We start from the raw sequence: 12,088 nt of genomic DNA, 5'->3' as shown, positions 1-12,088 counted from the left end.
AATGCCAGACATTATTGTTTCCTAGCATCTAAGACAGTCGTTGGCCCTTCAGTGACTGTTCAATAAATATTTGTTCAATAAGTAAATCATTTGACCATCTTTCATGGTATCTCTTTGAACTAACATTTGGAGGCTTGCATAGCCCCAAGTGTGTTTTCTACAGTGCTGTCTTCATGAAGTTAATAAGGCCCACAGTGATCCTGCCAGAGCATCCAAAAGGACTCTGTTATCCACCTGAGTCACTTGGTTGCTTGTGACTTTGGCCTTTTATCCCCCAAGACAAATAAGACAAAGAATCAGGAAACCATTAAATTGAGCCCCCCCCCCAAAAATCAGGAATGGTTCAACCCACACAAAGTTGTCACTCTTAGTCCTCATGCACCTCCCCTCTGTACTCTGTGGCTCCCTTTCTCTAATCATCATGCACTCCACAAAAGGTCCCTGTGCATATGTGCAAACTCCCATTTTTTTCTCTGAAAGAGGCTCACAGCTGAGTAACCCCTGGCCTCTAAGGATCCACATGGATATCTCACCTTTGAGGTCAAGGTTGAACAAGAACAGAGAGAGCAGCCAGCTTTTCTCATGTTCTTCTCCATTTGTAGAAATCCATCTGCAATCCCTTCTACAAAAAGTAGAAGCTGACAGGCAGAGGCCTGAGTTCTGATTCTACTTCAATCCCCGTGTTAGCCCCCAACCATTCAAAGCTCACACTGCCCCTCATGGGAGCCCACAGTGGAGCACTTAGTTGTTCTCCAGCCATTCAGCCTACTGGTCTTACCCAACCCTCAAGACACCAGGACTGACTTCCTCCCTCTCTCGCAGAGCCCACCACAGTGCTGAGCACAAAGTGAGCCCTGGATTAACTGAGCTGATATCTGAGCCAGGATGATTTTTCAGTCTTCTGGTTTTTCTGTAGATCACACAAACCCTGAACTGGCTAGTGAGGATGACATCAGAAACAGAGACCAACATTGTGGCTGTAGAGCGGATAAATGAGTACATCAATGTGGAAAACGAGGTGAGGAGGAATTAGAGAAACGCAGAGACCAGGCCCATGCAGCTCCTTTGAAAGTGCATCTCCATTTCTAAATATTTCACGTGGGTTCATAATGTTTTTTAAAAAAATGTTTCCTGTGCTCCCACTTGACCTAATTACTTCAAACTTATAATTCGAAGTGTTTGGGGGGAAGTCAGGTCTTATAAGGCGCCAAGTTAAATGGTGGCTTCTTTCTGGAGATTCATAGAGCAACCTTCTGGGACAGGGTTTCTTTAATGGAACACGGTAGAAACCTTCGGGGCGACAAGTCCGGTTCAGTCAGGTAGCTGGGACACTGCTACCTGTTTTGTGACTTGAGTCCCATGAGGACTGTTCAGCTGAGCTGCCACTGTGTAAAGCACTTCTCATCCTGTCCCCTTGCCAGGCACCCTGGGTGACTGATAAGAGACCTCCAGCAGATTGGCCCAACAAAGGGGAGATCCGGTTTAGCAACTACCAAGTACGGTACCGGCCGGAGCTGAATCTGGTACTGAAAGGGATCACTTGTGACATCAAGAGCACCGAGAAAGTAAGTGGCACAAGGGAAGGCTGGATGTGAGACCTTGTGATAGAGGACAGTAGGACACAGAATAGAGAGCAGCTGGACTCCAGCTCTTCCTCATTTGAGTGGAGGGAGAGGTTGCTGGCCCTGGAGACACGCGGGGATACAGCACCGCCACCACCAAAGGCCGTGATACCAGCCAGAGATTTCCTGCATCCCTCCAGCTGACCAGGACTCAATTCCTGGAAATTCACGGCTGGTAGCAAGGATGTCAGGGAGGACACGAGGGAGTATCAGGGACGGAATTGTTGGGAACATTAGCATGAAGGGTTGTCTCTAGAGAATAGCCTAGTTCTTCTGCTGGTCTGTAAAGTTGGGCACCCTCCTCTGGTGCTCTTGTTCTCCAAGGATTTAGAGTCTAAAGTAGAAACAACAAAAAAATCTGGGTAAGAATGCTGAGTTCCAAATCAGGGTCTGGCTCTCAGCTGGTTGGCAGGACCATCCTTCCCTTCTCCCCACTTCCAAGCAAAGCTTTTTTTTTTTTTTTAGTAGTTCTTAGTTTCCAATAATAATTATAACAACAACAGCTGCTAAGAGAGTGTGTCCATTTCCACTCGTCATTGTAGTTCTCAGCAAGCAATAACCTATGATGTAGGATGGAAAAGCTGTCTTTTCCTGACATCCGGGCACGTTTTTCTCCCAATAACTACAAAAAATAATAATTTAATATTTCAGAGATGAAGTAGCCAATCACTGCCACTTACCACCTGTGATTGAAGCTAAATAATTTTTTAGTCCAAGCTAAATAATCTTTTCTCCATGAATTGTATGTTGAACTAACATGCAACTATTTTCACAGGTTGGTGTGGTGGGCAGGACAGGAGCTGGGAAGTCATCCCTCACAAACTGCCTCTTTAGAATCTTAGAGTCTGCAGGTGGCCAGATAACCATTGACGGAATAGATATTGCTTCCATTGGGCTCCACGACCTTAGAGGAAAACTGACCATCATCCCCCAGGTGAGCTCTAGAACTTACTTGGACACACACAGTGAGACATCTTGTTCTCAGGAAGCATGTTGATCCCTGTTCAATTAGCAGTATCATTCCTGCACTCTACTCAGAATACCTAAACTAAAGTCTTCAATTTTTGTGTAATATGCATTTGTGATTGCTGGTGTCTGACCAGTAGGTGGCAGCAACACAACAGAAGTCAAATAGAGCAGATGATTATTTAGCATTTCTATAGCCCATCAAGGTTTGCAAGACCTTGGCAATCAGCATTAGCAGTTTTGCCACTGAAGCTTGACGCTATTAAGCTTTATACTCCCCATTTGATATGGTTAAAGGACAGCGGAGGGAATTTGCTGCAGATTTTTGCCAGCAAGCAAAACACTTAGTGTGTCAGCAAGAAAGACTCCCATTGGCTTGTTCTATGGACCCTACACATAAGTATCTCCATGGAGGCCTCTCCTCTCCAGTGGAATGTGGCTCCTCCTTAGAACCTTCCCCCTCTGCTCACTCTAGCCACATTTCTCCGGAGGTAAATTTGATTTGTCTGGGGTTTGCTTAGTTTGATCCACTCTTTTCTCTGGCACCCTCAAAGCATAATAAATGCTATGCAGGGGTTTTTACTATCCATTTATGTACCACCGTCCCCTGATCCCTCTAACTCTAAATCACAAGTTTTCATTGGGGAGAGGGATATTCCTCTCATTGTAAATAGTGCTATAGCAAGTTTGGAAATTCATAACTGAATCTCAGAAAGAAAAAAAAAATAGCAACAAACCAAGAATCTTTCTTCATCCTATGCTTAGCTGCCTGGTTAGCACCTGTTCCAGGCCTTCAAAGGACTTGCAGAAGCTTGAATGTGTTGGGTGTGGTGGCATACTGTTGTAACCCCAGCTATTCAGGAGCCGGAGTCAGGAGTATTCCAAGTTCAATGCCAGCCTGGGCAATTTAGTGAAACTCTGTCTGGAAAACAAAAATATTTAAAAAGATGGACTTGGATTGTAGATCAAATGGAAGAGTACTTGCCTAGCATGCACTAGGACATGAGTTCAACCTATTGTACTGAAACAAAGCTCAACCATGCCGGGTGCAGTGGCACACACCTGTAATCCCAGCAGCTTGAGAGACTGAGGCAGGAGGATTACAAGTTCAAAGTCAGCCTCAGCAATTTAGCAAGCAATACAGAGACCCTGTCTTTAAAAAGAGAGAGAGAGAGAAAAGAAAAAAAAAGTTAAAGAAATAGAAAAACTCAACCATGAACCAACTTCCTGACTAAGGTAGGTGTCCATCTCAGGTCAGATGGACATGCTTTCTCCCTGTCACAAAGAACAACTGGGTCCTTTGCTGATATTAACCTTAACTACTCCCTCACCCCTTAACTTGCAGGACCCCATCTTGTTCTCTGGAAGTCTGAGGATGAATCTGGACCCTTTCAACAAATACTCAGATGAGGAGATTTGGAAGGCCCTGGAGTTGGCTCACCTCAAACCCTTTGTGGTTGGCCTGCCACTTGGGTTGTCCCATGAAGTGACAGAGGCTGGTGACAACCTGAGGTAATGTCTCATAACCCACCTCACACAGGCAGTGTGAGGTGATATCAGATATTGTAGAGTTCTCACTGTATGGGTCTGATTTCTAACACATAAAATGAACCTGTCCTGAAGATCACATGATAACATAGATATGAAAGTGCTTTAAAAACTGTGAAAACCTGGGTTTTTATTTTTTTATTTTAAAGATTTTTAAGAATTTTTTTTTTAGTTGTAGTTGGACACAATATTTTATTTATTTTTATGTGGTGCTGAGGATTGAACCCAGGGCCTCAGATGTGTTAGACATGCATTCTACCACTGAGCCACAACCCCAGCCCAAACCTGGGTTTTTAAATGTACCTTCATGTGATAGTACACAGCGTGAGCTTACAGGTGCCACTATTGTGGAGAATCACAGAAAGCAGAGATTTTCAACTTAGCTGTATACAGCAAGCAGGATTAAAATGGTCCTGATACCTAGTCCCACCCTGGAGTCTGGTTTAATTAGTGTGAGGTGTAGGTTGGATATGGGGAGGCTTAAAGTGTCCTCACAGTCTGCTAAGGCATCCCAGTTTGAGAACTGCTGATCTAAAGAGCACATGGATGATAGGGATGTAATGTTTACAAAGTCCTTACGCAATATTAAAATACTTTCAATCCACACAAAAACTCTCTGTGCTGTCCCAGCCTTTTTCCTGTTTCCAAGTATTTTTGTATATGCTGCAATTTTACTTCTAGCCATCACTATATAGTCATCTGTCCATTAATATGTGAACCTGGCCTTTTCTATGTAACAATCTAGTTTTCCCCTTTGCATACAGAAGTCTAGCCTGATACTTCTGGACAGTTCTTGCCCCAGGTGCCTTGATAGTGGGAGGCAGGGGATGGGTGATTATTAGTTGAAGCTCAAGGAGGAAGGAAGGGCTTGAATAATGGGCTGGCTGCTCTGGATTCACCTGAGAGCTTGTTTTAAGTGTAGAATCTCAAACTCTGGACCTACTAATCCAAATCTGTACTTTAACAAGATTGCCAAGTGTTTTGTGTGCATGTCGCAGCTTATGAAGCAATTCCTAGAGCATTGCCTCTCAACTGAGCTGCGAGAATCACCCAGGGAACCTAACAAATCCAATGCCCCAGCTGATTTTACCCAGGGGACACTTGCAAGGCTTGGAAGTAAGCACCATTAATGTTGTTTTCCTTCAGGACTAGCAGGACTTCAGTAGGTCTTTAGGCTGATGTAAGACTATTCAAACATCCAGTCAACAAATAGGCTATAAGCACCTACTATGTGCCAGGCACTAGAGATACAGAGGCAAATGGCGCACACACAATCCCTGACTTCCTAGCATGTACAGCGTGATGGAGGAGACAGACCTGTGGGAATATATGCCACTGCTATCAATATTGCAGAGGAGACATGCAGGATGTGAAAGCAACACTTCTGTTTTATAAGAATAAAAATCACACCATGCTTTTCTTGTTCATGCTAGGAGGCAATCAAATGGTATTACTAAAACCTTGATTTCAGTCCTCGTTTGGGGAATTAAAATATATGTGGTAAATGCTGGATATATCAGTGTGGAGAGGGCCGCTGAAAGCCAAAGTGGTACCTCAACACAGTCAGTTACTATAAAGTCCAATTGACTTAGGCTGGAGTTTGGTACAAGCTCAGTAGCTAGTTTTGCAGTGTCTCTGATCTTACATTACAGACGACAAATACTGGAAGTTCATCTTGGGTGACTTCTCATCTCCTGCAGAAATTTTCTTACAGAAAATTACAGAACTTTAGTCTAGCCACCCTCTGTTTAATATGTTCCCTAATGGCCACAGCAGGAAAGAACAATTAGCAAATTCCTGAATATTTCCTTCACATCATTTCCCAAAGCTTCTTTATGTAAGTAAGAGGTCCAGCCTTCATTACAGACTTTTAGCAAATTACAGTTATTTGCATTTTACAAGCATGTTTGAATTCCACATACATTGCACCTCACCCCAAGACATTGTGTTCATTAGACTGCTTTGTTTCTAATCAAGGCAGAAGGCCTTGAACAAATAATTAGCCTTGAGACTAGAATTACACATTAAAATAATGAATGGATTTGCTAAGGCCACAAAGAAATGCCACTGGGGCTTTGTAGTGCAGGACCACCCTATATTAATGGTGTCAGATCAAATACTGCTGAAATGAACTTGGTAGCATTCCTGTTGTTTTGCAATGGTCATTGCTATCACTGTAGCCAAATGCAAAGCACTGTTTTGAGGCCAGTGTTTTCCAAACTTGTATAACATGAAAATTGCCTGGGGTGCTTATTAAACTCATATGTACCTAGGCCTCTCCCCCATTCTGACTGGGTGGAGTGAAGGCCAAAAGCATGATTTTTTTTTTCTTAATTAAGTTCCTATGGTACTTCTATTTGGGAAAATTTGAAAATTGTTGCTCACAACCATAACGGATGGGGAAATTTGGGATGGGAGTTTTGAAAAGTCTAATCTGGAACATGAAACTGTCCCTGTCTCAGGATTTTCCTTGGTGCTCAGGGGATAATTCATGGTTTCTTCTGTTGGTGACAGTGTGGGACAGAGGCAGCTAGTGTGCCTGGGCAGGGCTCTGCTTCAGAAATCCAAGATTCTGATCCTGGATGAGGCTACTGCTGCGGTGGATCTAGAGACAGATCAGCTCATTCAGACAACCATCCGAAATGAGTTCTCCCAATGCACGGTCATCACCATTGCCCACCGGCTGCATACCATCATGGACAGCGACAAGTGAGTGAGGGGTAACCCTTGGTCAGCGGTGACCACGTCAGCCATGGAATACCTTAGAGTAGAAGGGATGACCACTATCATTTTACTGATGAAACTGAGGCCTAGAGATTTCAAGAAATTTTGGCCAGAATTACACATCAAACTATGAAAGCTAACTGTATCATGGGGACCATCTTGAAAGTAAAATAGGAAATTATAATTATTAACTGAATATGAGGAGATGGCAGCCCAACCTATAAGTGGCACATGTTGACCATAGACCTTCCCTATCCTGAGCCTCAGCTGCTGCCCTGTAAAATGACTGGAAGTGTCTGTTTCTTCCTGCTCTGGAATCTTACCCTCGCTGGTTAATAGTCTTAGAAGCTAGAGAGGAAAGGCTTCCTTTTCTGACCCAGGGGAAGACTCCCTTTTAAAATCAGTCATCCTCAAACAATGTGTACTTTGGGGAAAAAAAAGAAAGACCTGATGTAAAGGGACTCATGTGCACATATGCGTCTATGACTCAGTATTACATACAGATGTTGATGCCATAGCTTTGTGGTTCATTCATTTCCACTGCTTTGGAGCCTCGTCTGACTATACTACAACCTAGTCCTGGTTATTCTTATTAATGCCAAGATTTGAGATGCTACTTTCTTTTTTCTTTTTCTTTTTCGGTACAGGGGATTGAACCCAGAGGTGCTCAACCACTGAGCCACATCCCCAGCCCTATTTTGTATTTTATTTAGAGACAGGGTCTCACTGAGTTGCTTAGCACCTCACTTTTGCTGAGGCTGGCTTTGAACTCACAATCCTCCTGCCTCAATCTCCCGAGCTGCTGGGATTACAGGTGTGTGCCACCATTCAGCTTGAGATGGTACTTTCTAAGGCTTTTATTTCTTTCCTCTTTGTTTCAGGATAATGGTCCTAGATGATGGGAAGATTGTGGAGTATGGCAGTCCCGAAGAACTGCTGGAAAACTACGGCCCCTTTTATTCTATGGCTAAAGAAGCTGGCATTGAGAATGTGAACAGCACAGAATTTTAGTAGCAGATTCCATGGGTAAAGAAGGACTGTAAGGAGAATTCCTAATTTACTTTTTTTGTGTGTGTGTGATATATGTCATATGCAAAACTGCATATAAAATATATTTTTTGTTGTCGTTATTGGGTTTTATTATGTTGCCCAGGCTGGCCTGAACTCTTAGACTCAAGCAATCCCCCTGTCTCAGACTGCTGAGTAAAAATGTATATTTTAAAGAAGAATGATAAGTGGACACCTTTGTAACTACTACCCAGATTAAGAAAATGAATTACCAAGTACTTTAGAGACTCCACAGTTTCCCTGCCTTCATCATAATTCCTTGCTCCCATCCCTCCCAGTCAACCACTGGCCTGAACTTCATGATAATTATTCCTTGCCTTTCATTTTATCAAGTTTGTATATATCTTTAAACAATGTTTACCTTTTTATCTTATATAAATGGACTCATATTTCATGTATTCTCATATGACTTCTTTTTTTCAATAATATATTTGCAGTTTTTTCATGTTGATGACAACAGGTCCATTCATTTGCACTGCTCTTTTGTAGCACAGCATTGTGTGAACACACCATCTTTATTCATTTTAATATGAGTAAGCATTAGAGTTATTTCCAGTTTATTTTCTTTCTCTTACGAATAACACTGCTATGAACATTCTGGTCCACATCTGGATTACACGCATCAGAATTTCTCTAGGGCAAAATCCAGAAATGGAAGCTATGCACATGTTTCCATGCACATATGAGGTATTGCCAAACTGGGAATGTCAATCTAAAACTTTTTTTGTCAATCTGACAAGTATGAATTGGTATTTCATCAAGGATTTAATTTGCATTTCCCTTGTTACTCTTGAGGTTGGATATCTTTTCACTTATTTCTGGGGCATTGAATTTCTTCCTATATAGTTTTTTAAAATGCTGTGCCATGGGGCTGGGGTTGTGGCTTAGTGGTAGAGCGCTTGCCTCATGTGTGAGGCACTAGGTTTGATCCTCAGCACCACATAAAAATACATAGATAAAATAAATATTTAAAAAATATTTTTAAATGCTGTGCCTGATAATTCCAATATCTGGATGATTTTCCATCTCTTGATTCTGTTAGTGTTTTTTTTTTAACCAGAAATTGAGCCCAGGGGTCCTTTACCACTGAGCCACATCCCCAGCTCTTTTTATTTTTTATTTTGGGACGGGGTCTCACTAAGTTACTGAAGCTGACTTTGAACTTACCATCTTCCTTCCTCAGTTTCCCGAGCTGCTGGGATTACAGGCATGCACCACTGCGCCCAGCTTTAATTTTTAACTATAGTGTTTTATTCCCTTATATGTCTTTTGAATTTGTACTGTAAGCTTCTCACTCCACTTAGAACTTGATATGGGGACAGTCTCTGAGGCCTGAATTGAAACTGAGTTCTTCCTAAGAAGCTTTATAAAAACCTTCTGCCAACCACCTAGAACATCACTCAAAACCTCTTTGGACTACATTCTCACTTAAGAGGTTTGATGCTGTGCAGTTAGTGCAACTTCAGAGCACAATCCTGTATAAAAGCCAGCTTGAGATTTGCAAATCTCAAGTGAGGGGCACAGTGACACTTTGCAGATAGGTGTGGGTGGTTGTGGACTCCTCTGCATTTTGCGTGGTGGGAATTGTCCCTTATTTGCTTGTATGTTGCAGGCATAGTTTTTTCAAGACTCAAGTTTATCAGAGGGGACCCTGTTCTGGTCTCCTTCTTGGCAGACATTGGCTATATCTCTTACTTTGACATTCTGTGCTACTAGCAAATTAAGAGTTCGATATCTCCAGGTTTGGGAAGACAGCTAGGATTCACCCATCCTATCCTTCCAAGGTGTTTTGTGTCATATTTTTTTTGAGGTTCATTTTATTTCTTACTTCCATTGCAGTGACGTAGTTACAAAGATTTTTGATTTATCTAGCATTTTGCTGTTCCTTGGTGAGGTACTCAGAGTATTAAACTTCCTAAAGGAAGGGTATATAGCTAGAGTAACCACAGATGGTTATGGATTGCATCTGTTGTCCCCTATATATATATATATATATATATATATATAGATAGATAGATAGATAGATAGATATAGATAGATATATATATATAAAATATCTATCTATCTATCTATCTATATAATATATATATATATATATATATATATGAATAGCAGCTGTCCTTTCCCCCTCTAAAGGGATGATAAGCTTGTATTCTCCTCCTACACATAGCCACGTGAATTAGATTTTGAATCAGCACAGATGGTGATCAACATGAAAATATTGAAATGTTCACTGAGGAGATTATTCAAGGATAATCCCTTCTCTAATTCTGCAAAGTAGATTTGGTATATTATAAATATTCCACAATTGTTACCTATTTTTCAAAGGCACCAATAAAATATGAAAAAAGGTAGCATTTTAAATACCTGCTTACCTACATGAACAGTAGCTCTTCAGATGAGTATATTTTAATCTCAATTCCATCAATTGTAAAATACCCATTCTTCTATGAACCACTAAGAAAGAATACTGCCAGTTAAGCTCAGGCTTTCCTTGTTTATAAGATGCATCCTATTTGTAGGAGGGAAAAGGCATTTTAACATTAATACAATACACTACCTCTAAAACCGTCAGAGCTGAGTTGTGTCCTTTATCCCAGTTAGAGATCTTGGTTCCTTTGTTTCCTATTTTTTTTCAGTCTGTTGCTTTTTTAATCCAACAATATCATCATCATCATCATCATCATCATCATCTCCCTTATCTTTCTTTCTCAACTCTTCTTTCCTTTTCACTGCCAGGTAACTAACCATTGTTTCCGCCATCTATTCTCTCTGCTCATTAGATTTTCAAAAAATAAGTTTCTTTGATTTCCTCCAAGACTTTATTCTTCCAGACACATTTCCAATTTTTAAAAATGTTTCTAGATATAGAACAATTGGAGTGAAACAAGAGGACGGTTGAAAAACAGAAGAACAGTTCACACCTGCTGAGAGCTAACCACCAAAGAAACTGAGAAATGCAACAGTGGTAAAGTACCAGGATGAAAGCAGAGCTTAGAAGAGCCCTGATACCTTCTCAGTTATTGCCCAACAAAATGGCCCAGGCTGATCTTTGTATCTTGATCACCAGAGAACTTCAAAGATGAACAATTATCTCTATTCAGCATTTACTAAATTTCTGGCATTGCCCAAAGCTTTTTATAAAGAGCAATTTAATACAAATAAAATATATTTTTATTTAAATAAACATCCCATTACATTGTGGTCTAAGTTAATACCTCTCACGTTTTGTTTCAGCTCATCCGTTTCAGGGACAATTTTAGATAACCACCTAGAACCATACCTCTCTCCAAAATGCCACCATATCTTCACTGATTTTTTTGGTCTCTTTCTGCGATCTTCCAGATTCATCTGGGTACTGGGAATTCTAGTGGTTTAGGCCTCTGTTTCTTATTAAATTATTGCCTCTCACTTTCAAACCTAACCTTCCAGGCTCTGCCTTGTGATGCTGGGGCTGAGACTTGCAAATCCCATTTCTGCTTTGCCACCTTCCTAGACAGGAGGTGCTGCAGAGAGGCTGGATGTGAAGGCACAAGGCAGGGGCTTGTTTCTTCCTTGCTTGTTCTGTTTCCATCAGCATCCTTCCAGCAATGTTTCAGTCACAGCAGCTCATCCAAGCAACAACACTGATTTTAGTTTTCAGTTTTGTTTTGTTTGGTACTGGGAATAGAACCCGGGGGTGCTTAACCACGGAGCCTCATCCCCAGCCCTGTTTTAATATATATTTTTTAGAAACAGGGTCTCACTGAGTTACTTAGGGCCTTGCTAAGTTGCTGAGGCTGACTTTTTTTTTTTTTAAGTGGGGGCTACTGGGGATTGAATTCAGGGGAACTCATCCACTGAGCCACATCCCCAGTCCTATTTTGTATTTTATTTAGAGACAGGATCTCACTGAGTTGCTTAGCACCCCGCTATTGCTGAGGCTAGATTTGAACTTGTGATCCTCCTGCTTCAGTCTCTGAGAGAGCTTCTGGGATTACAGGTGTGTGCCACTATGCCCAGATTAGTTTCCAACATTCACAGAACCTATATCTTGTGTCCCTCAGAGACACCCACGCCAGCTGAGCAGCATCCGCCTATTTCAGAAGGAATAGAGTCAAAGACAAATAATTCTACATTGAGAAATTGACACAAACAGGAAAGAATGTTCCAAAGATACC

The 12,088-nt window shown here is 41.5% G+C and overlaps 1 protein-coding gene across 3 annotated transcripts in view; it reads left to right on the top strand.

The window, feature by feature from the left end:
* The window catches only part of Abcc2 (ATP binding cassette subfamily C member 2), a 52,583-nt gene extending 41,468 nt beyond the window's left edge, over positions 1-11,115 (top strand). For 2 of the 3 annotated variants that reach the window (XM_040273099.2, XM_005335231.5), the window contains 6 exons: positions 917-1,018; positions 1,422-1,565; positions 2,398-2,556; positions 3,934-4,100; positions 6,651-6,845; positions 7,742-8,322. In XM_040273099.2, the coding sequence (XP_040129033.1) occupies positions 917-1,018; positions 1,422-1,565; positions 2,398-2,556; positions 3,934-4,100; positions 6,651-6,845; positions 7,742-7,871 (897 nt within the window). In that variant the 3' untranslated portion in view covers positions 7,872-8,322. Of the gene's footprint in view, positions 1-916; positions 1,019-1,421; positions 1,566-2,397; positions 2,557-3,933; positions 4,101-6,650; positions 6,846-7,741; positions 8,323-10,793 lie in introns of those variants that run through there. The other variant, XM_078028008.1, reaches the window with a different exon arrangement.
* The last annotated feature ends 973 nt before the right edge of the window (positions 11,116-12,088 follow it).

This window comes from Ictidomys tridecemlineatus, chromosome 1, assembly GCF_052094955.1.
Source record: "Ictidomys tridecemlineatus isolate mIctTri1 chromosome 1, mIctTri1.hap1, whole genome shotgun sequence".
Lineage (NCBI taxonomy): Eukaryota > Metazoa > Chordata > Mammalia > Rodentia > Sciuridae > Ictidomys > Ictidomys tridecemlineatus.
Note: the sequence above shows the minus strand (reverse complement) of the source record. Positions and strands in the feature narration are given on the sequence as shown.